Source organism: Musca autumnalis, unplaced genomic scaffold (assembly GCF_047663935.1).
Source record: "Musca autumnalis isolate F117 unplaced genomic scaffold, ASM4766393v1 scaffold_1, whole genome shotgun sequence".
Taxonomy (NCBI): domain Eukaryota; kingdom Metazoa; phylum Arthropoda; class Insecta; order Diptera; family Muscidae; genus Musca; species Musca autumnalis.
Window position 1 is genome coordinate 71,213,809 of NW_027411644.1, and position 25,425 is coordinate 71,239,233.

The following is a 25,425-nucleotide window of genomic DNA, read 5'->3' on the forward strand; positions in this document are numbered from 1 at the left end:
GTGCACAAATTTATCGAAACGTCATCCAAAAACATCAGAAAAATGAGAAAAACTTCAGTTCAACACCACCAGTCACATAGGATGAAAGTTGTTGTTAGTTGAATAAAAACCAAAAAGTAAATATTGTTTTGTAATTTTGTTATTAATTTATATAATTAATATTCTTGTTTTTATGTTAATCAAAAAAGATCCCTGATGATGGTCGTCGAAGACGTCCGAAATATTGGAAATAAACAGAGTAAATAAAAGCAAATAGAATTTTGTTTTATTGAAAAGAGGACCTAAAGCCGAACAAAAAGTACAAAAATAATAAAATGATCAAAGGTCGACAAAAACTTAATTATTCCCTGGAATGTGATACACAACTCTTCAAAACATGTCATTATTGTAAAATGTCTCTATCCCGTTGTTTTCAGTACATCCGAAATGCGAGAATAAACTGTTGGTGTGAACTGTGTTTGAAATACGTGTTGTAGAAGATATGATGCAAAATACCGCTGAAACAACATGAAGTAAGCATTTTAGAGTTTCAGAATGTTCTAAAGAATTGTTGAAAACTTTATTTGGAAGATTTTTTCAAAAGGTTACTTGGTTCAACTCCTAATAGTTTAGCCGATACTGACCTGAATTTCAGCAATTATGTACAATTTTCTATATTTTATAGATTTTAATGCCCTAGATGGAGTTTTTCTTATGTGGTTTTTTCAAAAGATAAGTTCTACTAGTTTAGGGCTACAATATTGCTAAAGACAGCAAACCCAAATTCCTATTCGTTTCTGAGATAAAGGCCTGATAAATGCAAAAAAGTGTGGATTTAGCCCGGTTTAGATGAGGCCATAAAATCCGAACTGGATCTGACAGGACAAAACCCTACTAGGGTTTTTGTAGTCTAAATATGTACTTTCAAAAAATTCATACTAGAAGTTGTTTGCATTTTCAGTGTTGCATAGTGTTATGATAGACACTCTGTTCGGACTATGCCCATACCACTGTGCTGAAATGCTCACAAAATGTCGCATACTTTACGCTGAGCGGAATTTTCAATAATATCATTGTAAAAAGTGATACTTTTGAGCATCGTCGAAGTAATAAACTGAACAACATGTATGTGGCGCCCAACGTAAGTCTTCCGCAAACTGGAGCAATGCCAGGCCAGACAGCATCACATTTTTCATCGTTCATAAAAATCACTTCTGCGTAATGTCGTGTTGTCCTGTCAATTTAGTTCCAATAACCACTTAGGTTGGCTAGCTGAAACCAAGATCGAATAAACAGCGGCCCGGATATTGAATTTCTGTTGTAGAAACTGGGAGTAATTTCAAAACAAATCCTATGAGAAGTCATTGGTAGAAAAATATATTAATTAAACCACCAGCGAAACAATCGTAGTATATTTTTTGGATGTGTGTGGACTTCGCTAGATATCACTTTTTCAATACAAAACTCCTTAGGTCATGATAGCTCAATTAATTAAATTAAATAAAACTCTGAAAAATAAAGTGTTTTCCATTTTCCCCATATGGACCTTTCATAAAAATAAAATTTAATAAAATCCTTTCCCTTTTCAGTTCTGAACTCATGCATAGCTTAGCTTTTTTCCTCAAGGATTTGATATAATATAATTGCCCTTTGTATCGCACCTAACCTCACAAAAGTCATACAAACATTTTGCAATTATTTTTCGTTTTGCTAACCATCTTTAAGAGGTTGTATGCATGTTCTTTATTATTTCAAATTTCGTGTGTAATGTTTCTTTAGATGTTGTTTTTAAATAATTCTTTTTTTGTAATTTTTTCGTCTTTGATGACATTGCAGAGTTTTTTGTTAAAAACTAAAAACAAAAATAATAACAATAAAATGCAAACTAAAAAGCAATTAAATAATTTCCTATAACAAATACAACACTTTTGAGAATAAATTTCTTATTTCTTTTTTTTAACATAATTCGTTACTATTATGCGAAAGCTTTCGTTCTGTTGCTGCAGTTTCCGTTTCCGTATTATATTTATGTAGTTAAGCCATGGTGCCATGGTGTTATCACACGTTTACATTGCATGTACAGATGTATGTCTCCGAGGCGTATAAAAAAAATAATAGTTGTAATTGTAGTAGTAGTTGTTGTTATTTTACTATATATTAGTTAGAATTTATAGTTTACTTTTTTTATTTTTTTTTTTTTTCTTCAAACATATATATATTTTTCCTTTATATTGTTGTGTTTTATACAGAGAGGTGGAGTAGTTTTTGTTGTTGTTATTATTAGTGATTCGTGGAGATCGTGGTCGAAGGAAGCCGTAGTTATTCCGTGCGAATAGAATGCAAATTTATGCCTTGGATTCGGATTCAGTAGCCTGGGATGTGGCATCACTGCCCGATTTGCCATCATCAACATTGCCGCAGACACAGCATGGGCATTTCTCCTTCAAGGCAATGCGATATTTAGGATGGCTGCAAATAGAGAGAATGAGAGAGGAAAAATTATGTAAGTATTTTTGAATGAATAAAATAAATAAATGCCCTGACGTCTGTATGGTGAAATATATAGGTCGAGGTTTAGAATTTCAGGCCAAGCTAGATCAAATTTATCAGTAACGGTTAACCTCTATGGCAAAATGTTGTCTACTGTTCTTTTTCTCAAAGGCGATTCGTAAGCAGATTCGTTTGAATTACCAGCAAATTCCTTCATTAATATTTTTAAAATTATTAAAAAATATTTTTTTTAATTAAAAAAAATACTTTTTTGATATTTTAAAATAAGTTTTTTAATTTAAATCATAATTTTAAATAAATTTAAAAATAATTATATATGAAAAACCTTTTTTATATTAATAATTTATATTTTTTTAATATTTTTTTAAAATATTTTTTCAAAAAATATTTTTTAAATAAAATTAAAAAATATTAAGAAAGTTAAAGGATATTAAAATACTTTAAATCTTTTTTTAGGAACATGTTGAAAATATAAAAATACTTTAAAAAATAAAAGAAAATTAAAAATATTTAAAAATTTAAAAATATAATAAATAATGATATTAAAAATAAAAATGTTAATATATATGAAACTATTTTATATTAATAATTTATAATTTTTTTAAATATTTTTTTAATTTTTCTATATTTATATTAATTTTTCAAAAAATATTTTTTAAATAAAACTAAAAATATTAAAAAAAATAACGGATATTAAAATACCTTAAAACTTTTTTAGAAACATGTTGGAAAAATTAAAATACTCAAAAAAAAAAGAAAATTACAAATATTTAAAAAATAAAAAATTTATAACAAATAATGATATTAAAAAGAAACATGTTAAAAAAATAAAATATTTAAAAAAATTAAAATAATTTTTAAACAAATTTTAAAATTTTTATGATATATTTAAAAATTTAAAAATATTTTTTAACAAAATAAAAAAAATGTTTATAGAATTAAAAATATTTTTTTAATTAAAATTTATTTTTTTATATTTAAAAATAACTAAAAATATTTTTGAAATAATTGAAATTATTTGTGAAGAAATTACAAATTATTTTAAGAATCCACGAATTTCTGATATTTACATAAACATAAAAAATATTTTATTAAATCATTAAAATATTTTATTATATATTTATTTAATAATATAGAAATATTAAAAATATTTTTGAAGATAATTGGACAAATTTGATAAAATTTAAATATTAAAAAAATATTTTAAATATTTTAAATATTTTTAATGAAAAAAAAATAATTTTAAACATATATAAAACATTGTTTATATTTTAATATTTTTTAAAATATACAAATATTTTTAAGGAAGAAAAGTTTTAATCAAAGCTTTAAAATTAAAATATTTTTATTGGATTAAGAACACTTTTTTCTTTAAATTAATTTTAATTTAAAAAAATATTTATAATAATCATCGAAATTTATATTAATTTTTAAAAATCTTAAGTATATTAAAAAAAAGAATTTTAAACAAATATAAAACATTGTTTATATTTTAAAAATATTTGGAGGGTTGGCGTTTTTTGTTTGGGATGACGACTTCTATTTTGTTTTTCAAAATAGTCAGGCTTAATCCCATAGTCGTTGTCTTAATATTTTATTAAAACAACTTTAATTTATTAGTGGGAAAAAATTGGCGATGTATACCAAGGGGTAAGGCAGGGAATACTATAGTTTCAGATCTCGCCACAGATCTTCATCAGTTCCCTTATTTCTTGTTTTTCAACAAGAAACTTTTTATACCCAAGTGTCAATTGCTAGCTCAAATAGATACGTGCGCAAAGAAACACTCTGATCGAGAATTTCTTTGGCACTACCTAAACTCTAGCAACTTCACTTGCAAACAAATCCAAATTTTTCCCACTGCTATGCGTTCGTCGATTCTCGACGAAAAAGCACATAACTAGTTTGTTGGTATTGCATACTACAGCAATAAACAACATTTTGACGGTGCCCGGTCTCACAATTAGGAGGGTTGGCGTTTTTTGTTTGGGATGACGACTTCTATTTTGTTTTTCAAAATAGTCAGGCTTAATCCCATAGTCGTTGTCTTAATATTTTATTAAAACAACTTTAATTTATTAGTGGGAAAAAATTTATGTGCTTTTTCGTCGAGAATCGACGAACGCATAGCAGTGGGAAAAATTTGGATTTGTTTGCAAGTGAAGTTGCTAGAGTTTAGGTAGTGCCAAAGAAATTCTCGATCAGAGTGTTTCTTTGCGCACGTATCTATTTGAGCTAGCAATTGACACTTGGGTATAAAAAGTTTCTTGTTGAAAAACAAGAAATAAGGGAACTGATGAAGATCTGTGGCGAGATCTGAAACTATAGTATTCCCTGCCTTACCCCTTGGTATACATCGCCAATTTTTTCCCACTAATAAATTAAAGTTGTTTTAATAAAATATTAAGACAACGACTATGGGATTAAGCCTGACTATTTTAAAAATATTTTTTAAAATATAAAAATATTTTTTAGGAAATAAAAAGCATTATTCAAAGCTTTAAAATTAAAAAAAAAAATTATTGGACTAAGAACACTTCGTGATTTTTTAATATTTTTTTTTTCAAAGTTAATTTTAATTTTTGAAAATTTTGTCTTACTTTTTTAAATATTTAATTTAAAAAAAAACTTAAATATTTTTAATAAAAAAATTATTTTAAATAAAACATTGTTCATATTTAAAAAACATTTTTTAAATTATAAAAAATATTTTTTAAAATATAAAAATATTTTTTAGGAAATAAAAGTATTATTCAAAGCTTCAAAATTAAAATATTTTTAGTGGACTTAAAACACTTTTTGAGGTCTATCAGGTCTTCGTGATATTTTTTAATATTTTCAGTAAATTATCAGAGATTTGTGGATTATTAAAAATAATTTTAAATTTCTTTAAAAAATTATTTAATTTTTCTTAAAAATATGTTCAGTTGTTAAAATATATAAAAAAAATTAAATTAAATTTTTTAATATAAAATATTTAAAAAATAAATAAAAGTTTTAGAATATAAAAAAATAAAAATATTAAATAATAATAATATTAAAAAAAATAAAATATTTAGAAAAGATTAAAATAATTAAACAAAAAATTAAAATGTTTCCAAACATAAAAAATATGTTGTATACAATTAAAATATTTTTTTATAAAAATTATTTTTTTTTAAATTAAGAATATTAAAATGAAATATTTCTAAAAAATTAAAAATAATATTAGGAATTAAAAAAAAGTAAAAATATTTTTAAGAAAATTGGAATTACTTTTTTAGAATTTTTTTTTAAGAATCCACGACCTCAAAAAGTATTCTTAGGCTTGACGGGGAGCCCCAACAGGCCTCATGAATATTTTTTAAAAGTCCATGAAAAATAAGAATGTTTTAGTTTATATTTAAAAAAATATTTGTTTTTTAATTAATTTTAATTAAAAAAAAATATTTCTAATATCCTTCGAAATTTGTCTTATTTTATTAATATTTAATTAAAAAAAAACTTAAATATTTTTAATAATAAAATAATTTTAATCAAATATAAAACATTGTTTTTATTTTAGAAATATTTTTGAAAATATAAAAATATTTTTGAAAATATAAAAATATTTTTTAAAGTATAAAAATATTTTTTAGAAAATAAAAGTATTATTCAAAGCTTTAAAACTAAAATATTTTTATTGCACTAAGAACACTTTTTGAGGTCTATCAGGACTGATTTTTTTAATATTTTCTGTAAATATCAGAGATTTGTCGATTATTAAAAACAAATTTAAATTTCTAATTAATTCTCTTTCGAGTTGAGCTGTAAGGCCTTTAGAGATACATTGAAAAATTAGGAGTCTACCGAAGTCCCACGCATCCAACCATTACACTACGTTTCACGGGTGGTAAAGCCGATCTTCAGGTGTATTAGGATGTTGTTGTTGTGGCAGACGAAGGCAAAGCTTGGAAACTAGTATATATATATCGCACTTCATTAGATAAATGTATATGCGAAATTATGTCAGTTAATTGAAACTCCAAACTTTTCCTATAGTCTTGCTTGGTAATCCCATTTTCAATGTTCACAAATACTACGGTAAGTTTTATTCCTACATCATTAGTAATTGCTCTTCTATATCAGAAGATTTTATTTTTGGATTTGATCATCAATTATTGTCTACTAAAGTTTTGGCAAGTTGATGGTGGCTTAGAACGCTAAGACGCCGGCAACCTTGACACTCAGTTGTCGGAGACCCAGGTTCGAATCCCAGCCTGGCTCATTCTGAAATTATTTTTTATTTTTGCCTTATTAAGGCGAAGGCCATTTATAGTGATATTTAATTAATTCTCTTTCGAGTTGAGCTGTAAGGCCTTTAATTTCTTTAAGAAATGATTTCACTTTTCTTAAAAATATGTTTAGTTTTTAAAATATATAAAAAAATAAAAATTAATTTTTTTTAATATAAAATATTTAAAAAATAAAAGAAAAATTTAGAATATAAAAAATATAAAAATATTAAAAAATAATGCTATTAAAAAATAATGTATTTAGAAAAGATTAAAATAATTAAGAAGAAAAAAAATTAAATATTTTCCAAATATCAAAAATAGGTTGTAAACAATTAAAACATTTTTTTTTAAAAAATTTTTTTTTAAATTAAAAATATTAAAATGAAATATTTCTAAAAAATTAAAAATAATTTTAGGAATTAAAAAAAAATAAAATTATTTTTAAGAAAATTGAAATTATTTTTTAAGAAATTTAATTTTTTTAAGATTCCGCGACCTCAAAAAGTATTCTTAGGGCTGACGTGGAGCTTCAACAGGCCTCAAGAATATTTTCTTTAAAAGTCCATGAGACATAAAAATATTTTAGTTAATATTTAAAAAAATATTTTTTTTCAAAATTATTTTTAATTATTTCTAATATTCTTCGAAATTTGTCTTAATTTTTCTTAAATATTTAATTTTTAAACAACATAAATATATTAATTAAAAAATTAATTTTAAAACAAAACAAAAGTTTAAATTTAAATTACTTTAAAAAATGATTTCATTTTCTTAAAAATATTTTTAGTTTTTTTAAATATATAAAAAAATTTTAAATTTAATTTTTTTAGAAATATTTAATTTTTTTTAATTATTTTATTTCATCTAAAAGTAATTATATTATTTAAATTTTTTTTTTTTTTTTGAATACGAAAATATTTTTATTTATTTTACAAAAAATTTAAAAAAAAAATTTAATTTGTTTAAAAAATATTTTTGATTTTCCCAAAAATATGTTTAACAGTAAATACAAAAAATATTTTTTTTCAAAAATATTTTAAATTTTTTTTAATATTTCTAATTTTCTTTTAATTTTTAAATATTTTTATTTTTTAACATATTTTAAAAATTATTTTTTATTTTTTAAATATTTGTAGTTTTATTTAAAAAATATTCTTAATTTTATGTAAAATATATTTTTTTAAATATTTTAATTCGAGTCGTCATAAAAATGAACTCGAGTCGTCATAAACTTGGGGATGAGTTCTTTGTTTCAACACAAAGAACTAAGAGGACTGATGAGTACAAGTGGCGTTGGACGAAATAGTGGTCTCTGCCTTTCCCTCAAGTAAATCAATTTTAACTACCGCCATTTTAAAAAACTTGTTGTTTTTTTAATTTTAAAACAATAAATATGAGATTAAGCTGGGTTTACTATAAAAATAATAAACACACATCTCAACAAAACTGCCAAAGTGAATCTAAAAAAAAGAATTTTAATAAACTTCAAAAATATTTTTAAAAAATATTTTACATTTTCCAGAATGTATTTTTAATCTGTTTAAATGTTTAAAAGAAATTTTTAATATTTTTTAAAAAATATTTTCAATTTTTTCAAAAATATTTTTTATATACTTTTATTGTTTTTTTTTCTCAATTTTTTGAGAAGTATTTGATTTTTTAAATATTTTAAACCAATTATTAAAATTTGTTTTATATTGTAAAAATATTTTTGTAAGAGTATTTTAGTTATATTTTTAAGATTTAAATTTTTAATCCGTTTAAATTTTTAAAAGAAATTTTTAATATTTTTTAAAAAAATATTTTCAATTTTTTCCAAAATATTTTTATATATTGTTTTTTTTCTCAATTTTTTGAGAAGTATTTGATTTTTTTTAAATATGTTAATCTAATTATTAAAATTTGTTTTATATTGTAAAAATAGTTTTGTAAGAGTATTTTAGTTCTATTTTTAAGATTTAAATATATATATTTTTAAGAATTAAAAATATTTTTTTAAGAATTAAAATATTTTTCAAAACTTAAAAATAAGATTAATTTGAATTTAAATTTGTATAAAAAAATTTAAATATTTTTAAGAATATATAAAATTTAATATTCGTTTATTATTGTGAGGTAATTCAGCTTAATCTCAGTTTTGTTGTTTTTAAATGTTGAAAACAACAAGTTTTTTTTAAGTGGGATGCAGTTGAAGTGATGTTTATGGAGAAACTTTTAAGAAATTAAAATTTTCTAAAACTCTTATTCATTTTTTAAAAATATTTCTTATTTTTAAAAATATTTTTTTCTCTAAAAAAATATTTTTAATGAATTTGTGGCCCATACCTTCATCTTCTTGAACTCTTTAAGAATATATTTCAAATGCATCTTGGTCTGTTCTAGGCTAATTTTTCAAAACCTATCAAAGATTTTTTAAGAACCAAATTTTCTTCAACTCACCTTGTGGCATATACAATTGGATTGTAGACAGTGGCCGATTTGGCAAAGCAGGCACCCCAGATGGTGTTCAGTGGTGTCAAACCTTCATATTTGAATAGACCCAAGGTGTTGATGACTTGATATGGGGTCCAGGCCATGAACCACAGGGAAATGGTGACCAATGCAACTTTGGCCAATTTGCCCTCGGCAGACTTGTCGGCATCCTCAGAGGAGCGGAGAGATTTGACATTCATTTTCTTGGCTTGTTCACGCATGGCTTTTTCGTGAGCAGATACAGCCTGGAGGAGAAAGCGGGAGAGATTGTTATAAGATATCCTTCCAACTAAAATCTAGCCATACTTACAGCAATAATGTACCAATAAGACCAGCAGATCAAGAACAATGGTACATAATAAACGAAGATGGTATAGAAGATCAAATAGGTACGTGGATTCCAGTCACGTTCCAAATAATCAATGCCGCATGATGTTAGATTGCCCTCAGGTACATAACTGTAAATATCGGGCAATATTTATTATTTTTAGTAAATTAATTTATTTATTCTTATCCCTTTCCTTACCGGCTCCATCCCAAAACAGGTGCAAATGTCCATATGCTAGCCATGGCCCAAATGAAAATGATCTTAAATATTGCCAATTTCACGGTCATCGGTTGTCCAGCCATACCCTTCACAATGACATTATAACGATCCAAGGCAACCATGCACATGGACCATATCGAACTGCAACCAAATGCTGAACCCAATCCAGCATACACGTCACACATCAATGGTCCCCAGACCCAGGTTTCAAAATATAAATTAATACCCATAATGGGGGTATTCAAGATCATCATGCCAAAATCGGAAAGGGCCAAATTAATGACCAATAAATTTGCAGGTGTACGCAGAGATTTTGTTGTGCCGAAAATGTAGATAACAGTACCGTTACCAATCCATGCCAAAATGCCAATTGTCAGTAGATAGGCAGCCAAAATTTTACTCCAAATTGGGTCCATGGCAGGAAATTGATTCCAATAGGGATGGATTAAGTGGGCCATGTCGGGTGTTACCTGAAAAGTAAACAAAATAAATGTTTAGAGAGATGAAGTTGTTTGTTCCCCTTGAAGGATCTGCAGCTTTATATTGAAGAATATATTTTTGGAGATTAAACAGAGCTGTAAACTTGAATTTTTAAAGAGCTTTTTTTTGAGCCAGGCTCATAAACGTGGATTTTTATCAAAAGTATTATCCGGGCACCCAACAAACCTTTTTGACAAAATTTTATGAAGGGTTCATAGTGACCCAAGGTGGATTTTTAAGAATTTTTATGAAGGTTTATCTGAGGTTCCACCACCGTGGGTTTTTTAAAACAAAAATTATACAAAATTGACAGGGCCACCATCGGGGGTTTTTAAAGAAGTTTTTATAAATAATTATCAGGACCGTCTAAATGGATATTTCAAGAAAATTTTATGAAGAGTTATCAAGGCCTTCAACGTGGATTTTTTTAAAAGATTGCCATAACCACCAGCGAGAATTTGTTAAGGGTATTTTATGCATATCAATAATTATCAGGACCGTCAAAATGGGTATTTTAAGAAAATTTTATGAAAAGTTATTAGGCCTTCAACCTAGATTTTTTAAAAGATTGTCATAACCTCCAGCGAGAACTTGTCAAGGCTATTTTATGCATCTCTATCAGCGTCATCTTTCTCACTTTCTTCTTTCACTTTCAACTCCATCTTTCGCTTCACATTTACATAAATACCCACCTTATCTGTTACCGATCCATTTCCGAGGGCAGCAAAATGTGGGCCCATTGGGGGCTGTTCAGCGAATCTAAGAAAATAATGAAACACAGGAAAATAACAACAACATAAGCACTTTTTTTCACCAAAAAAAAAAAAAATAGCAACACCAGTCTACACTTCAACACACACACCTTTCCATTTTAGATGATCTTTTTGGTGTAGAGAAGACCCTTTATTTTTTTCCGGAAAAAACAAACTCTACGAAAGGTTAACTATTGACCGTCTTATAGGTTAGCAAAAAATTTTAAATCGTCACGCTTTTTAATTTACATGTGCAAAAAAGTTAGCAAATTATTTTTTCAAATAAAATCTCATATCTTTTTTTTCGCTCCACTTGTAAATTAATGTTGCTTTTCCGTAAGCCCCTTGGTTTTTCAAACAAAAAAAAACTTTGGTTGGTTGGTAAACTATCACCGGCTCTCGGACTATTCGAATCTACGTCGCGGCTATTTACCATCTGCGAGAATTTCTTGAGACCGCAACAAGCTTTATAGGTATTTTTATAGCCTTAAGAAGGTAGCTTGTCGTCACATCGACTAGTCGAAGACGACAATTAAATTAGGGCTTCTTTTATTTTTTTTCTTTGCCAATCTAAAACAACAGCAACAACAACAACATTAAGAATAGCCATATTATTCAAGGTGGCTTAAAGAAAATTTCAATACAAACATAACATAATAGTGTTGTGGCATGTGTGGACAGTCGGAGGGATGGAAAAAGTTATGCGCTCTAGTTGCATTAGAGTGGACCTAACATTTTTTCATCAAGGTGGGTAATTAAACCAAGTGCATCGACCTCACTCCCACTGACTACTGCAAATATGCTCAATAACAGCTTTGTCGCCAGCAGCCAGAGCTGGAAGAATTCCGCAACCAAAAGGACAATAGTCGTAGATATTTTAAAGACTTTTGATCTATTAAAGATTTATAGGGGAAACTAAAAAGGACAATAGTCGTGGATTTTTTAAAGACTTTTAGGAGTTACCAAAGAAGACAATAGGCTTGGATTTTTTAAAGATTTTTAGGAGTTACCAAAAAGGAAAATAGGCGTGGATTTTTTAAAGATTTTTAGGAGCAACCAAAGAAGACAATAGGGGTGGATTTTTTATAGATTTTTAGGAGCAACCAAAGAAGACAATAGGGGTGGATTTTTAAAGATTTTTAGGAGCAACCAAAGAAGACAATAGGCTTGGATTTTTTAAAGATTTTTAAGAGCAACCAAAGAAGACAATGGCGTGGATTTTTTTTAAAGATTTTTAGGAGCAACCAAAGGAGACAATAGGCGTGGATTTTTTAAAGATTTTTAGGAGCAACCAAAGAAGACAATAGGCGTGGATTTTTTAAAGATTTTTAGGAGCAACCAAAGAAGACAATAGGCGTGGATTTTTTAAATATTTTTAGGAGCAACCAAAGAAGACAATAGGCGTGGATTTTTTAAAGATTTTTAGGAGCAACCAAAGAAGACAATAGGCGTGGATTTTTTAAAGATTTTTAGGAATTACCAAAGAAGACAATAGGCGTGGATTTTTTAAAGATTTTTAGGAATTACCAAAGAAGACAATAGGCGTGGATTTTTTAAAGATTTTTAAGAATTACCAAAGAAGACAATAGGCGTGGATTTTTTAAAGATTTTTAGGAGCAACCAAATAAGACAATAGGCGTGGATTTTTTAAAGATTTTTAGGAATTACCAAAGAAGACAATAGGCTTGGATTTTTTAAAGATTTTTAGGAGCAACCAAAGGAGACAATAGGCGTGGATTTTTTAAAGATTTTTAGGAGCAACCAAAGAATACAATAGGTGTGGATTTTTTAAAGATTTTTAGGAGCAACCAAAGAAGACAATAGGCGTGGATTTTTTAAAGATTTTTATCAGCAAACAAAGAAGACAATAGGCGTTGATTTTTTAAAGATTTTTATCAGCAAACAAAGAAGACAATAGGCGTTGATTTTTTAAAGATTTTTATCAGCAAACAAAGAAGACAATAGGCGTGGATTTTTTAAAGATTTTTATCAGCAAACAAAGAAGACAATAGGCGTGGATTTTTTAAAGATTTTTAGGAGCAACCAAAGAAGACAATAGGCGTGGATTTTTTAAAGATTTTTATCAGCAACCAAAGAAAACAATAGGCGTTGATTTTTTAAAGATTTTTATCAGCAACCAAAGAAAACAATAGGCGTGGATTTTTTAAAGATTTTTATCAGCAACCAAAGAAAACAATAGGCGTTGATTTTTTAAAGATTTTTATCAGCAACCAAAGAAAACAATAGGCGTTGATTTTTTAAAGATTTTTATCAGCAACCAAAAAGACAATAGGCGTTGATTTTTTAAAGATTTTTAGGAGCAACCAAAGAAGACAATAGGCGTGGATTTTTTTAATGTTTTTAGGAGCAACCAAAGAAGACAATAGGCGCGGATTTTTTATCGATTTTTAGGAGTAACCAAAAATGGCAATGGGCGTGGATTTTTTAAAGATTTTTAGGAGTTACCAAAGAGGACAATAGGCGTGGATTTTTTAAAGATTTTTAGGAGCAACCAAAGAAGACAATAGGCGTGGATTTTTTAAAGATTTTTAGGAGCAACCAAAGAATACAATAGGTGTGGATTTTTAAAGATTTTTAGGAGCAACCAAAGAAGACAATAGGCGTGGATTTTTTAAAGATTTTTAGGAGCAACCAAAGAAGACAATAGGCGTGGATTTTTTAAAGATTTTTAGGAGCAACCAAAGAAGACAATAGGCGTGGATTTTTTAAAGATTTTTAGGAGCAACCAAAGAAGACAATAAGCGTGGATTTTTTAAAGATTTTTAGGAGCAACCAAAGAAGACAATAGGCGTGGATTTTTTAAAGATTTTTAGGAGCAACCAATGAAGACAATAGGCGTGGGTTTTTTAAAGATTTTTAGGAGCAACCAAAGAAGACAATAGGCGTGGATTTTTTAAAGATTTTTAGGAGCAACCAAAGAAGACAATAAGCGTGGATTTTTTAAAGATTTTTAGGAGCAACCAAAGAAGACAATAGGCGTGGATTTTTTAAAGATTTTTAGGAGCAACCAATGAAGACAATAGGCGTGGATTTTTTAAAGATTTTTAGGAGCAACCAAAGAAGACAATAGGCGTGGATTTTTTAAAGATTTTTAGGAGCAACCAAAGAAGACAATAAGCGTGGATTTTTTAAAGATTTTTAGGAGCAACCAAAGAAGACAATAGGCGTGGATTTTTTAAAGATTTTTAGGAGCAACCAAAGAAGACAATAGGCGTGGATTTTTTAAAGATTTTTAGGAGCAACCAAATAAGACAATAGGCGTGGATTTTTTAAAGATTTTTAGGAGCAACCAAAGAAGACAATAGGCGTGGATTTTTTAAAGATTTTTAGGAGCAACCAAAGAAGACAATAAGCGTGGATTTTTTAAAGATTTTTAGGAGCAACCAAAGAAGACAATAGGCGTGGATTTTTTAAAGATTTTTAGGAGCAACCAAATAAGACAATAGGCGTGGATTTTTTAAAGATTTTTAGGAGCAACCAAAGAAGACAATAGGCGTGGTTTTTTTAAAGATTTTTAGGAGCAACCAAAGAAGACAATAGGCGTGGATTTTTTAAAGATTTTTAGGAGCAACCAAAGAAGACAATAGGCGTGGATTTTTTAAAGATTTTTAGGAGCAACCAAAGAAGACAATAAGCGTGGATTTTTTAAAGATTTTTAGGAGCAATCAAGGAAGACAATAGGCGTGGATTTTTTAAAGATTTTTAGGAGCAACCAAAGAAGACAATAGGCGTGGATTTTTTAAAGATTTTTAGGAGCAACCAAAGAAGACAATAGGCGTGGATTTTTTAAAGATTTTTAGGAGCAACCAAAGAAGACAATAGGCGTGGATTTTTTAAAGATTTTTAGGAGCAACCAAATAAGACAATAGGCGTGGATTTTTTAAAGATTTTTAGGAGCAACCAAAGAAGACAATAGGCGTGGATTTTTTAAAGATTTTTAGGAGCAACCAAATAAGACAATAGGCGTGGATTTTTTAAAGATTTTTAGGAGCAACCAAAGAAGACAATAGGCGTGGATTTTTTAAAGATTTTTAGGAGCAACCAAAGAAGACAATAGGCGTGGATTTTTTAAAGATTTTTAGGAGCAACCAAAGAAGACAATAGGCGTGGATTTTTTAAAGATTTTTAGGAGCAACCAAAGAAGACAATAGGCGTGGATTTTTTAAAGATTTTCAGGAGCAACCAAAGAAGACAATAGGCGTGGATTTTTTAAAGATTTTTAGGAGCAACCAAAGAAGACAATAGGCGTGGATTTTTTAAAGATTTTTAGGAGCAACCAAAGAAGACAATAGGCGTGGATTTTTTAAAGATTTTTAGGAGCAACCAAAGAAGACAATAGGCGTGGATTTTTTAAAGATTTTTAGGAGCAACCAAAGAAGACAATAGGCGTGGATTTTTTAAAGATTTTTAGGAGCAACCAAAGAAGACAATAGGCGTGGATTTTTTAAAGATTTTTAGGAGCAACCAAAGAAGACAATAGGCGTGGATTTTTTAAAGATTTTTAGGAGCAACCAAAGAAGACAATAGGCGTGGATTTTTTAAAGATTTTTAGGAGCAACCAAAGAAGACAATAGGCGTGGATTTTTTAAAGATTTTTAGGAGCAACCAAAGAAGACAATAGGCGTGGATTTTTTAAAGATTTTTAGGAGCAACCAAAGAAGACAATAGGCGTGGATTTTTTAAAGATTTTTAGGAGCAACCAAAGAAGACAATAGGCGTGGATTTTTTAAAGATTTTTAGGAGCAACCAAAGAAGACAATAGGCGTGGATTTTTTAAAGATTTTTAGGAGCAACCAAAGAAGACAATAGGCGTGGATTTTTTAAAGATTTTTAGGAGCAACCAAAGAAGACAATAGGCGTGGATTTTTTAAAGATTTTTAGGAGCAACCAAAGAAGACAATAGGCGTGGATTTTTTAAAGATTTTTAGGAGCAACCAAAGAAGACAATAGGCGTGGATTTTTTAAAGATTTTTAGGAGCAACCAAAGAAGACAATAGGCGTGGATTTTTTAAAGATTTTTAGGAGCAACCAAAGAAGACAATAGGCGTGGATTTTTTAAAGATTTTTAGGAGCAACCAAAGAAGACAATAGGCGTGGATTTTTTAAAGATTTTTAGGAGCAACCAAAGAAGACAATAGGCGTGGATTTTTTAAAGATTTTTAGGAGCAACCAAAGAAGACAATAGGCGTGGATTTTTTAAAGATTTTTAGGAGCAACCAAAGAAGACAATAGGCGTGGATTTTTTAAAGATTTTTAGGAGCAACCAAAGAAGACAATAGGCGTGGATTTTTTAAAGATTTTTAGGAGCAACCAAAGAAGACAATAGGCGTGGATTTTTTAAAGATTTTTAGGAGCAACCAAAGAAGACAATAGGCGTGGATTTTTTAAAGATTTTTAGGAGCAACCAAAGAAGACAATAGGCGTGGATTTTTTAAAGATTTTTAGGAGCAACCAAAGAAGACAATAGGCGTGGATTTTTTAAAGATTTTTAGGAGCAACCAAAGAAGACAATAGGCGTGGATTTTTTAAAGATTTTTAGGAGCAACCAAAGAAGACAATAGGCGTGGATTTTTTAAAGATTTTTAGGAGCAACCAAAGAAGACAATAGGCGTGGATTTTTTAAAGATTTTTAGGAGCAACCAACGAAGACAATAGGCGAGGATTTTTTAAAGATTTTTAGGAGCAACCAAAGAAGACAATAGGCGTGGATTTTTTAAAGATTTTTAGGAGCAACCAAAGAAGACAATAGGCGTGGATTTTTTAAAGATTTTTAGGAGCAACCAAAGAAGACAATAGGCGTGGATTTTTTAAAGATTTTTAGGAGCAACCAAAGAAGACAATAGGCGTGGATTTTTTAAAGATTTTTAAGAGCAACCAAAGAAGACAATAGGCGTGGATTTTTTAAAGATTTTTAGGAGCAACCAAAGAAGACAATAGGCGTGGATTTTTTAAAGATTTTTAGGAGCAACCAAAGAAGACAATAGGCGTGGATTTTTTAAAGATTTTTAGGAGCAACCAAAGAAGACAATAGGCGTGGATTTTTTAAAGATTTTTAGGAGCAACCAAAGAAGACAATAGGCGTGGATTTTTTAAAGATTTTTAGGAGCAACCAAAGAAGACAATAGGCGTGGATTTTTTAAAGATTTTTAGGAGCAACCAAAGAAGACAATAGGCGTGGATTTTTTAAAGATTTTTAGGAGCAACCAAAGAAGACAATAGGCGTGGATTTTTTAAAGATTTTTAGGAGCAACCAAAGAAGACAATAGGCGTGGATTTTTTAAAGATTTTTAGGAGCAACCAAAGAAGACAATAGGCGTGGATTTTTTAAAGATTTTTAGGAGCAACCAAAGAAGACAATAGGCGTGGATTTTTTAAAGATTTTTAGGAGCAACCAAAGAAGACAATAGGCGTGGATTTTTTAAAGATTTTTAGGAGCAACCAAAGAAGACAATAGGCGTGGATTTTTTAAAGATTTTTAGGAGCAACCAAAGAAGACAATAGGCGTGGATTTTTTAAAGATTTTTAGGAGCAACCAAAGAAGACAATAGGCGTGGATTTTTTAAAGATTTTTAGGAGCAACCAAAGAAGACAATAGGCGTGGATTTTTTAAAGATTTTTAGGAGCAACCAAAGAAGACAATAGGCGTGGATTTTTTAAAGATTTTTAGGAGCAACCAAAGAAGACAATAGGCGTGGATTTTTTAAAGATTTTTAGGAGCAACCAAAGAAGACAATAGGCGTGGATTTTTTAAAGATTTTTAGGAGCAACCAAAGAAGACAATAGGCGTGGATTTTTTAAAGATTTTTAGGAGCAACCAAAGAAGACAATAGGCGTGGATTTTTTAAAGATTTTTAGGAGCAACCAAAGAAGACAATAGGCGTGGATTTTTTAAAGATTTTTAGGAGCAACCAAAGAAGACAATAGGCGTGGATTTTTTAAAGATTTTTAGGAGCAACCAAAGAAGACAATAGGCGTGGATTTTTTAAAGATTTTTAGGAGCAACCAAAGAAGACAATAGGCGTGGATTTTTTAAAGATTTTTAGGAGCAACCAAAGAAGACAATAGGCGTGGATTTTTTAAAGATTTTTAGGAGCAACCAAAGAAGACAATAGGCGTGGATTTTTTAAAGATTTTTAGGAGCAACCAAAGAAGACAATAGGCGTGGATTTTTTAAAGATTTTTAGGAGCAACCAAAGAAGACAATAGGCGTGGATTTTTTAAAGATTTTTAGGAGCAACCAAAGAAGACAATAGGCGTGGATTTTTTAAAGATTTTTAGGAGCAACCAAAGAAGACAATAGGCGTGGATTTTTTAAAGATTTTTAGGAGCAACCAAAGAAGACAATAGGCGTGGATTTTTTAAAGATTTTTAGGAGCAACCAAAGAAGACAATAGGCGTGGATTTTTTAAAGATTTTTAGGAGCAACCAAAGAAGACAATAGGCGTGGATTTTTTAAAGATTTTTAGGAGCAACCAAAGAAGACAATAGGCGTGGATTTTTTAAAGATTTTTAGGAGCAACCAAAGAAGACAATAGGCGTGGATTTTTTAAAGATTTTTAGGAGCAACCAAAGAAGACAATAGGCGTGGATTTTTTAAAGATTTTTAGGAGCAACCAAAGAAGACAATAGGCGTGGATTTTTTAAAGATTTTTAGGAGCAACCAAAGAAGACAATAGGCGTGGATTTTTTAAAGATTTTTAGGAGCAACCAAAGAAGACAATAGGCGTGGATTTTTTAAAGATTTTTAGGAGCAACCAAAGAAGACAATAGGCGTGGATTTTTTAAAGATTTTTAGGAGCAACCAAAGAAGACAATAGGCGTGGATTTTTTAAAGATTTTTAGGAGCAACCAAAGAAGACAATAGGCGTGGATTTTTTAAAGATTTTTAGGAGCAACCAAAGAAGACAATAGGCGTGGATTTTTTAAAGATTTTTAGGAGCAACCAAAGAAGACAATAGGCGTGGATTTTTTAAAGATTTTTAGGAGCAACCAAAGAAGACAATAGGCGTGGATTTTTTAAAGATTTTTAGGAGCAACCAAAGAAGACAATAGGCGTGGATTTTTTAAAGATTTTTAGGAGCAACCAAAGAAGACAATAGGCGTGGATTTTTTAAAGATTTTTAGGAGCAACCAAAGAAGACAATAGGCGTGGATTTTTTAAAGATTTTTAGGAGCAACCAAAGAAGACAATAGGCGTGGATTTTTTGAAGATTTTTAGGAGCAACCAAAGAAGACAATAGGCGTGGATTTTTTAAAGATTTTTAGGAGCAACCAAAGAAGACAATAGGCGTGGATTTTTTAAAGATTTTTAGGAGCAACCAAAGAAGACAATAGGCGTGGATTTTTTAAAGATTTTTAGGAGCAACCAAAGAAGACAATAGGCGTGGATTTTTTAAAGATTTTTAGGAGCAACCAAAGAAGACAATAGGCGTGGATTTTTTAAAGATTTTTAGGAGCAACCAAAGAAGACAATAGGCGTGGATTTTTTAAAGATTTTTAGGAGCAACCAAAGAAGACAATAGGCGTGGATTTTTTAAAGATTTTTAGGAGCAACCAAAGAAGACAATAGGCGTGGATTTTTTAAAGATTTTTAGGAGCAACCAAAGAAGACAATAGGCGTGGATTTTTTAAAGATTTTTAGGAGCAACCAAAGAAGACAATAGGCGTGGATTTTTTAAAGATTTTTAGGAGCAACCAAAGAAGACAATAGGCGTGGATTTTTTAAAGATTTTTAGGAGCAACCAAAGAAGACAATAGGCGTGGATTTTTTAAAGATTTTTAGGAGCAACCAAAGAAGACAATAGGCGTGGATTTTTTAAAGATTTTTAGGAGCAACCAAAGAAGACAATAGGCGTGGATTTTTTAAAGATTTTTAGGAGCAACCAAAGAAGACAATAGGCGTGGATTTTTTAAAGATTTTTAGGAGCAACCAAAGAAGACAATAGGCGTGGATTTTTTAAAGATTTTTAGGAGCAACCAAAGAAGACAATAGGCGTGGATTTTTTAAAGATTTTTAGGAGCAACCAAAGAAGACAATAGGCGTGGATTTTTTAAAGATTTTTAGGAGCAACCAAAGAAGACAATAGGCGTGGATTTTTTAAAGATTTTTAGGAGCAACCAAAGAAGACAATAGGCGTGGATTTTTTAAAGATTTTTAGGAGCAACCAAAGAAGACAATAGGCGTGGATTTTTTAAAGATTTTTAGGAGCAACCAAAGAAGACAATAGGCGTGGATTTTTTAAAGATTTTTAGGAGCAACCAAAGAAGACAATAGGCGTGGATTTTTTAAAGATTTTTAGGAGCAACCAAAGAAGACAATAGGCGTTGATTTTTTAAAGATTTTTAGGAGCAACCAAAGAAGACAATAGGCGTGGATTTTTTAAAGATTTTTAGGAGCAACCAAAGAAGACAATAGGCGTGGATTTTTTAAAGATTTTTAGGAGCAACCAAAGAAGACAATAGGCGTGGATTTTTTAAAGATTTTTAGGAGCAACCAAAGAAGACAATAGGCGTGGATTTTTTAAAGATTTTTAGGAGCAACCAAAGAAGACAATAGGCGTGGATTTTTTAAAGATTTTTAGGAGCAACCAAAGAAGACAATAGGCGTGGATTTTTTAAAGATTTTTAGGAGCAACCAAAGAAGACAATAGGCGTGGATTTTTTAAAGATTTTTAGGAGCAACCAAAGAAGACAATAGGCTTGGATTTTTTAAAGATTTTTAGGAGCAACCAAAGAAGACAATAGGCGTGGATTTTTTAAAGATTTTTAGGAATTACCAAAGAAGACAATAGGCGTGGATTTTTTAAAGATTTTTAGGAGCAACCAAATAAGACAATAGGCGTGGATTTTTTAAAGATTTTTAGGAATTACCAAAGAAGACAATAGGCTTGGATTTTTTAAAGATTTTTAGGAGCAACCAAAGGAGACAATAGGCGTGGATTTTTTAAAGATTTTTAGGAGCAACCAAAGAATACAATAGGTGTGGATTTTTTAAAGATTTTTAGGAGCAACCAAAGAAGACAATAGGCGTGGATTTTTTAAAGATTTTTATCAGCAACCAAAGAAGACAATAGGCGTTGATTTTTTAAAGATTTTTATCAGCAAACAAAGAAGACAATAGGCGTTGATTTTTTAAAGATTTTTATCAGCAAACAAAGAAGACAATAGGCGTGGATTTTTTAAAGATTTTTAGGAGCAACCAAAGAAGACAATAGGCGTGGATTTTTTAAAGATTTTTATCAGCAACCAAAGAAAACAATAGGCGTTGATTTTTTAAAGATTTTTATCAGCAATTAAAAAGACAATAGGCGTTGATTTTTTAAAGATTTTTAGGAGCAACCAAAGAAGACAATAGGCGCGGATTTTTTATCGATTTTTAGGAGTAACCAAAAATGGCAATGGGCGTGGATTTTTTAAAGATTTTTAGGAGTTACCAAAGAGGACAATAGGCGTGGATTTTTTAAAGATTTTTAGGAGAAACCAAAGAAGACAATAGGCGTGGATTTTTTAAAGATTTTTAGGAGCAACCAAAGAAGACAATAGGCGTGGATTTTTTAAAGATTTTTAGGAGCAACCAAAGAAGACAATAGGCGTGGATTTTTTAAAGATTTTTAGGAGCAACCAAAGAAGACAATAGGCGTGGATTTTTTAAAGATTTTTAGGAGCAACCAAAGAAGACAATAGGCGTGGATTTTTTAAAGATTTTTAGGAGCAACCAAAGAAGACAATAAGCGTGGATTTTTTAAAGATTTTTAGGAGCAACCAAAGAAGACAATAGGCGTGGATTTTTTAAAGATTTTTAGGAGCAACCAAAGAAGACAATAGGCGTGGATTTTTTAAAGATTTTTAGGAGCAACCAAAGAAGACAATAGGCGTGGATTTTTTAAAGATTTTTAGGAGCAACCAAAGAAGACAATAGGCGTGGATTTTTTAAAGATTTTTAGGAGCAACCAAAGAAGACAATAGGCGTGGATTTTTTAAAGATTTTTAGGAGCAACCAAAGAAGACAATAGGCGTGGATTTTTTAAAGATTTTTAGGAGCAACCAAAGAAGACAATAGGCGTGGATTTTTTAAAGATTTTTAGGAGCAACCAAAGAAGACAATAGGCGTGGATTTTTTAAAGATTTTTAGGAGCAACCAAAGAAGACAATAGGCGTGGATTTTTTAAAGATTTTTAGGAGCAACCAAAGAAGACAATAGGCGTGGATTTTTTAAAGATTTTTAGGAGCAACCAAAGAAGACAATAGGCGTGGATTTTTTAAAGATTTTTAGGAGCAACCAAAGAAGACAATAGGCGTGGATTTTTTAAAGATTTTTAGGAGCAACCAAAGAAGACAATAGGCGTGGATTTTTTAAAGATTTTTAGGAGCAACCAAAGAAGACAATAGGCGTGGATTTTTTAAAGATTTTTAGGAGCAACCAAAGAAGACAATAGGCGTGGATTTTTTAAAGATTTTTAGGAGCAACCAAAGAAGACAATAGGCGTGGATTTTTTAAAGATTTTTAGGAGCAACCAAAGAAGACAATAGGCGTGGATTTTTTAAAGATTTTTAGGAGCAACCAAAGAAGACAATAGGCGTGGATTTTTTAAAGATTTTTAGGAGCAACCAAAGAAGACAATAGGCGTGGATTTTTTAAAGATTTTTAGGAGCAACCAAAGAAGACAATAGGCGTGGATTTTTTAAAGATTTTTAGGAGCAACCAAAGAAGACAATAGGCGTGGATTTTTTAAAGATTTTTAGGAGCAACCAAAGAAGACAATAGGCGTGGATTTTTTAAAGATTTTTAGGAGCAACCAAAGAAGACAATAGGCGTGGATTTTTTAAAGATTTTTAGGAGCAACCAAAGAAGACAATAGGCGTGGATTTTTTAAAGATTTTTAGGAGCAACCAAAGAAGACAATAGGCGTGGATTTTTTAAAGATTTTTAGGAGCAACCAAAGAAGACAATAGGCGTGGATTTTTTAAAGATTTTTAGGAGCAACCAAAGAAGACAATAGGCGTGGATTTTTTAAAGATTTTTAGGAGCAACCAAAGAAGACAATAGGCGTGGATTTTTTAAAGATTTTTAGGAGCAACCAAAGAAGACAATAGGCGTGGATTTTTTAAAGATTTTTAGGAGACAATAGGCGTGGATTTTTTAAAGATTTTTAGGAGACAATAGGCGTGGATTTTTTAAAGATTTTTAGGAGCAACCAAAGAAGACAATAGGCGTGGATTTTTTAAAGATTTTTAGGAGCAACCAAAGAAGACAATAGGCGTGGATTTTTTAAAGATTTTTAGGAGCAACCAAAGAAGACAATAGGCGTGGATTTTTTAAAGATTTTTAGGAGCAACCAAAGAAGACAATAGGCGTGGATTTTTTAAAGATTTTTAGGAGCAACCAAAGAAGACAATAGGCGTGGATTTTTTAAAGATTTTTAGGAGCAACCAAAGAAGACAATAGGCGTGGATTTTTTAAAGATTTTTAGGAGCAACCAAAGAAGACAATAGGCGTGGATTTTTTAAAGATTTTTAGGAGCAACCAAAGAAGACAATAGGCGTGGATTTTTTAAAGATTTTTAGGAGCAACCAAAGAAGACAATAGGCGTGGATTTTTTAAAGATTTTTAGGAGCAACCAAAGAAGACAATAGGCGTGGATTTTTTAAAGATTTTTAGGAGCAACCAAAGAAGACAATAGGCGTGGATTTTTTAAAGATTTTTAGGAGCAACCAAAGAAGACAATAGGCGTGGATTTTTTAAAGATTTTTAGGAGCAACCAAAGAAGACAATAGGCGTGGATTTTTTAAAGATTTTTAGGAGCAACCAAAGAAGACAATAGGCGTGGATTTTTTAAAGATTTTTAGGAGCAACCAAAGAAGACAATAGGCGTGGATTTTTTAAAGATTTTTAGGAGCAACCAAAGAAGACAATAGGCGTGGATTTTTTAAAGATTTTTAGGAGCAACCAAAGAAGACAATAGGCGTGGATTTTTTAAAGATTTTTAGGAGCAACCAAAGAAGACAATAGGCGTGGATTTTTTAAAGATTTTTAGGAGCAACCAAAGAAGACAATAGGCGTGGATTTTTTAAAGATTTTTAGGAGCAACCAAAGAAGACAATAGGCGTGGATTTTTTAAAGATTTTTAGGAGCAACCAAAGAAGACAATAGGCGTGGATTTTTTAAAGATTTTTAGGAGCAACCAAAGAAGACAATAGGCGTGGATTTTTTAAAGATTTTTAGGAGCAACCAAAGAAGACAATAGGCGTGGATTTTTTAAAGATTTTTAGGAGCAACCAAAGAAGACAATAGGCGTGGATTTTTTAAAGATTTTTAGGAGCAACCAAAGAAGACAATAGGCGTGGATTTTTTAAAGATTTTTAGGAGCAACCAAAGAAGACAATAGGCGTGGATTTTTTAAAGATTTTTAGGAGCAACCAAAGAAGACAATAGGCGTGGATTTTTTAAAGATTTTTAGGAGACAATAGGCGTGGATTTTTTAAAGATTTTTAGGAGACAATAGGCGTGGATTTTTTAAAGATTTTTAGGAGCAACCAAAGAAGACAATAGGCGTGGATTTTTTAAAGATTTTTAGGAGCAACCAAAGAAGACAATAGGCGTGGATTTTTTAAAGATTTTTAGGAGCAACCAAAGAAGACAATAGGCGTGGATTTTTTAAAGATTTTTAGGAGCAACCAAAGAAGACAATAGGCGTGGATTTTTTAAAGATTTTTAGGAGCAACCAAAGAAGACAATAGGCGTGGATTTTTTAAAGATTTTTAGGAGCAACCAAAGAAGACAATAGGCGTGGATTTTTTAAAGATTTTTAGGAGCAACCAAAGAAGACAATAGGCGTGGATTTTTTAAAGATTTTTAGGAGCAACCAAAGAAGACAATAGGCGTGGATTTTTTAAAGATTTTTAGGAGCAACCAAAGAAGACAATAGGCGTGGATTTTTTAAAGATTTTTAGGAGCAACCAAAGAAGACAATAGGCGTGGATTTTTTAAAGATTTTTAGGAGCAACCAAAGAAGACAATAGGCGTGGATTTTTTAAAGATTTTTAGGAGCAACCAAAGAAGACAATAGGCGTGGATTTTTTAAAGATTTTTTCACCCTCCGAACTTCCACCCTGCGAAGCACCCCATTCCGAACTTCCGAACTTCCAAACTCCGAACCATCACACAAATCGATGTTTCTCGATTTTACACTTAGCCTAAACTATTTGAGAGTATATTTTTATTTTATTTAATTCTATTTTATTTCACTTCATTTTATTTTATTTTGTTTTCTTTTATTTTATTTTATTTTATTTTATTTTATTTTATTTTATTTTATTTTATTTTATTTTATTTTATTTTATTTTATTTTATTTTATTTTATTTTATTTTATTTTATTTTATTTTATTTTATTTTATTTTATTTTATTT

General features: G+C 29.7%; 1 protein-coding gene across 1 annotated transcript; it reads right to left on the reverse strand.

Moving 5' to 3' along the window:
• Positions 1–2,197: 2,197 nt before the first annotated feature.
• On the reverse strand, positions 2,198–11,567 carry LOC141400974 (opsin Rh1-like). The gene is made up of 6 exons (XM_073980716.1): positions 11,108–11,567; positions 10,938–11,004; positions 9,745–10,235; positions 9,529–9,676; positions 9,186–9,463; positions 2,198–2,448 (listed from the first exon to the last, which is right to left on the reverse strand). Exons 1-6 carry the CDS (start codon positions 11,113–11,115, stop codon positions 2,325–2,327), a joined length of 1,116 nt encoding a protein of 371 aa, XP_073836817.1. The 5' UTR covers positions 11,116–11,567; the 3' UTR covers positions 2,198–2,324.
• Between the last annotated feature and the right edge of the window lie 13,858 nt (positions 11,568–25,425).